At 37.0% G+C, this 4474-nt stretch overlaps 2 protein-coding genes across 3 annotated transcripts in view; one reads left to right on the top strand and one right to left on the bottom strand.

Annotated features, from left to right (window-relative positions):
- Nucleotides 1-4474, bottom strand: part of LOC109965829 (uncharacterized oxidoreductase Mvan_2161) — a 19451-nt gene that overhangs the window by 3301 nt on the left and 11676 nt on the right. The gene's annotated exons all lie outside the window — the stretch shown is intronic.
- Nucleotides 1-4474, top strand: part of majin (membrane anchored junction protein) — a 7237-nt gene that overhangs the window by 135 nt on the left and 2628 nt on the right. Inside the window, exons 1-8 of one of the 2 annotated variants that reach the window (XM_020610165.1) lie at nucleotides 7-107; nucleotides 225-332; nucleotides 1379-1424; nucleotides 1590-1665; nucleotides 1805-1915; nucleotides 2327-2355; nucleotides 2572-2708; nucleotides 4382-4448. In XM_020610165.1, coding sequence (XP_020465821.1) covers nucleotides 232-332; nucleotides 1379-1424; nucleotides 1590-1665; nucleotides 1805-1915; nucleotides 2327-2355; nucleotides 2572-2708; nucleotides 4382-4448 — 567 coding nt within the window. In that variant the 5' untranslated portion in view covers nucleotides 7-107; nucleotides 225-231. Of the gene's footprint in view, nucleotides 1-6; nucleotides 108-224; nucleotides 333-1378; nucleotides 1425-1589; nucleotides 1666-1804; nucleotides 1916-2326; nucleotides 2356-2571; nucleotides 2709-4381; nucleotides 4449-4474 lie in introns of those variants that run through there. The other variant, XM_020610167.1, reaches the window with a different exon arrangement.

Below are 4474 nucleotides of genomic sequence, written 5' to 3'. Positions count from 1 at the left end.
ATTTTTGTCATTTCTTTGTAAACATTAAAGTAATTTTAGGAGAACACGGCAGTATCATTTTATTAAAAACTATAATAGTTGTTGAGTAAAGTTGAGAAAAGGCACAGGTTAAACAGTTTTCCTGCTAGCTAGCTAGCTAAACCAATTTAACCGTTTCTTTAGTAAAGATAATATGTCGCATTATTATTATTATTATTATTATTATTATTTCTAAACTACTTTAGGTCAGCCATGTCACTGCAGGCTTTCTCCTTTCCATTCCCTGAAACGCGGTTCTTCAGAGCTGGTTGTCTCATCTACAAGTTCAAGATCAGAGGAGGCAGCAGCTACAGGCAAGACAGATGTTCTTCAACTTCAACTCCTTATTAAATATCTATTCTTTCCTTATCTACCTTTGGGTGGTGCAGGGAGTCTAATATGAGAGTAAGACAGCACCACTGATAAATCCCAATTCAAGTTTAAATGAAGGCAGAAGGGCATACTGGACATAAGGCTATGACAGAAACATTATGTACCATCCCAACACCAAGCCTGACATAGGATTTTGTGAAAGTAGTGGGCTATACGTAAAATTTTGTAACGCCTCTGTGACATAGCCTATCTTGATGTTTTTTGTTTTTTTACTACATGACTTATAACTGGAAATGAAATAGTTCAGCTGGTTGTGCTCTTTACCTGTGACCGAGCCTGACAAACCCACAAGACCAAAAATACACTGAGGGAAAAGGACAGATATTTTGAGACCAACATTTCAGTAGAGAATACGCTCAGAATCAGAACAGCTAAAGACAGTCTTTTTCTGGCATTGTTCAATTTTCATATGATTTTGTTTATTTGAAAGCAGAGCAAAACAGCACAAGCTCAACATCCTTTCTTTTTTCAGCAACAGAAAGACTACTGATTGCTTTTTCTGCCACTTGGTGGTTCAATTTCTCCCTCAGTGTTTCCTCCTGAAGCATTACAAAATGTTCTTTGATCACAAAAGTTGAGCTTCAGGCAAGAAAGGAAACACTATTCTTTTATCTCCTTTTAAACTCCTAATGCTACACCTACAGGTTACAGGTTCTGATCTGTATTACCTAAGTTTGTCTTGCCAGAATAAGAGGCTTGACTGACTTCGAGCAGTTTTTCCTGGTCACTATTGTGTGGAGGGTCAGCAGCTCTCCATCATTACATCTTCTTATAGTTTGATGTTTGGCCTGAACAGTCAGAGCCTTTTAAAGAATGTACTGCATCAGCAAACTGCAGTCACAGATGGATTTAGGGTCATACAGTTTAATCATTTTCACTGCATTAAAAAAGTTACCCAATCTGAAACTGCTACAAATGTATACATGTGTTGTGAACATATGATAATGTGTATAATATATTTCATTAGTGGAGAGGAGTTGATGGGAGGAAACTGCTACGATCAGGAACTGGAGGTAATTATGGATCCTGCTCACCTGTTCAGTCATAGGTTGTGTTGACCCATTGTCATTCACACTATTCTTTATCACACTACCTACTTCCACATTGATTGTGACCTCTCTAGTTACATTGCTCTTTCTCTATTTCCTTCCCTTTAACTCTCTCTTTCTTTGTTTTAGGACATCATCAGAACTGTTCTCGGCAACCTGAACAGTCTCCAGCCTTTCACTAGTACACACTTCAATGTCTTCCCTTGTATCCTTTACAGTGAGCCCATTAGTTGATTCATTCATCATTGTATTTATGTCTGCAAGCTTGTATTTCACTGTTCATCCTCATATAAATACTACAAATGTCTCCATCACATCTGTATTTTGTTAACTGTAGCTACCAGATAGGAGGCGTTGGGAGGGAGTGTCTGAGGTGATGTGCAGACATGGTGAGACGAAGCTGAGAGCCTATCCTTTTATTCTTATCCTCTATGTGGAGAAAAACACCCAGAATGGTGAGGATAAAACAACACAGACTTTTTCTACTAAAAGCATTAAATATTATCAGTACAAAGACATTGGTAACTTGCATTTTCATTATTGCACTCACTCCATTTGTCTAAAAACAGATAAGGTTGTGGTCACAGGGAATTGTGAACACTGACACACCCTATATAGGCCGGACACAAACAGGCACTAATCTGGGAAGGAGGGGTCTCTCAGTTGACCCCATATTTATCTTTTATTTTAGATGTACCACAGGAGTGAGTCATCACTTTTTTATATAGTCCACGGTCTCAAATCATAAATTGAACACAGTAAATAGTCCTGTCTGCAGGCATTGTCTGCCTGATACAGATATTGTGGTTCAGTACAGAAAAATTACTGTTCAGGCATGATGATGTGTCATGTTTATTTTGTTACAGGAAAGCAAGCAAAGGAGAAGTTAAACCCAGTGAGTTTTTGTTCTGTTACTTGCATAAAAAGTGAGATCATACCAATTGCAAGATTGTCTCATTTCTATGAACCAGCATCAAGAGCAACTGTGCATTACAAACTTCACAAAAACAGTCTTTGTTGCATGGCTGTTGTACTGGATCAAATTAAACTGAACAGATGATTGATATTTCATCTAACCCTGGTATCACATATTTGCATTTTGCATTTCTAGGACAAAGAGGTATCACAGCACCTCCCCTGTGTTTCTGAGCCCCAGTCAAAGCGCTGTAAGAGAGATTCACCACTAGAGGAGGCCAAACTAAAAGACTTAATAAAGGACTTAGTGGATGAAATCAAGATGACTGTGGGGTGAGTGCTCACACTACTACTGTAAGACATCTGAAGCCATCAGCTACAATTACTCTGTCACATTTAAACGTAAGAAAAAAGTGTGGTTCTTACAGTGTTCCAAGGAATCATTAAATGTTTGATGGTTAAATGATTAAAATGAGTGTAACTGCTTATAAAATCATTGCAAATAAATGTATTGAGTATCTTGCAAATCATTTAGCAGGGCTACTTTATGACAATATTGTTTTTCTGTTTGTTTAATTAAATGCCTCACAACAGACATTTTGATTGCACTATTTTATCAATATTCTTACTAATGTTTCTAATCATATCAATACTACAATATCATACTACAGGTACTGCAATAGACATACGACCATAAACAAACTCCAATTGACCACACAGAGATGCAGAACCACCCCAAAGAGACCCAAAAAAAAACTACAAAGAGTGAAAAAATGGCCATAAAGAGACACAGAACTCTCAAAACTAGCAAAAAAAGACACAAAGCAATCACAAAAAGATGCATAAAGAGAAGCAGAACAACTATGAAGACACACAAAATGACTGATGGTCTTACAAGGGATAGAGGCCCTTTTTCTCATAATCCATCCATGTAGCCAGCGTTGGGCTTCACACCAATATATTATTTTGATAGACATACTGTAGTATAAATGCTGTTCTATAAATAAAATGCCAGATAGACTATATTTAGACACCAAATATATTGGCAGAAATTAAGAATATCAAGAATCATCCTTTGTTTTTCTTACCTTCTAATGGGGCAATCTTGTCCATTCTCTGTCCACTGACTGGTCTGAGAAGACTAGTTACCTCCACCAAGGAAGTTGTGTATATGTTTTTACCAGTCTTTGTTGTTTTTTTCACAACATAACTCAAAAAGCAATGAATGAATTTAGATGACATTTTTTGGTATGGCCCACAGAACAATTCATTATATTTTGGTGGTGATCCGGCTCATCACCCAGATCCAAGATATTTTTTAAAGCATTCTTCACCATTGTGAGATAGGGCCCATTTCAAACATACATAATGATTAGAGTACTTGGACAAAAAAAATGCACAGCAACATCCACATAAGATCTACCACACAACCACAGTATGATCCAGAATGTTCACAACAAATAATGCTACAGACTTGAATCCAATACCAGACTGTAGCTGAAACTCTGCTGACTCAGTAGGGTGTCAGCAGATTGAAATTTCTTCAAACGTTACTGAACTAGATCCTGAAAAACCTGCCATTGGTGAAATATTGCTTTTCTTGTATCACCTTCAAACCAGTGATGATACCAATGTGATTCCAAATGCTACACGTAGGTTTTCAGAGTCAAGGAATCACATTATGAGGATCAAACTGGGTATAATTGCTTTTATGTGTAATGACATTATTGACTGATTTGCTTTGATGGAGGTTTGCAGCCTCAGGACTGTGTGGTTTGTTTTATGTGACTATCATATGGAAAAAAATCAAAGTATCTGGGTAAACTGGACATTATGTAAGTTATTTCAGGCACTATAAGTTTGAGGATGATCACTATGTAAATAAAATTTTGGTAAAATAATTATTTTCAGTAATGTTGTTCAGATAGTTTAATTTGTAATCCACAGTTATGAGAAATTAGTCTTCTGTTATTGCATTAATCATCTCGATTGTGTCCAACTTTCAGCCAGCTGCACATGGACAAGCCACACTCAGAGAGAGAGGTCCTAGAAGATCCAGGACATGCTGACAAGGTTAACTGACAAGGTTGAATTGGTTA

Source organism: Monopterus albus, unplaced genomic scaffold (genome assembly GCF_001952655.1).
Source record: "Monopterus albus unplaced genomic scaffold, M_albus_1.0 scaffold104.1, whole genome shotgun sequence".
In the NCBI taxonomy this organism is placed as follows: domain Eukaryota; kingdom Metazoa; phylum Chordata; class Actinopteri; order Synbranchiformes; family Synbranchidae; genus Monopterus; species Monopterus albus.
The sequence above is the reverse complement of the archived record's forward strand: the minus strand, read 5'-3'. Positions and strand labels throughout refer to the sequence as shown.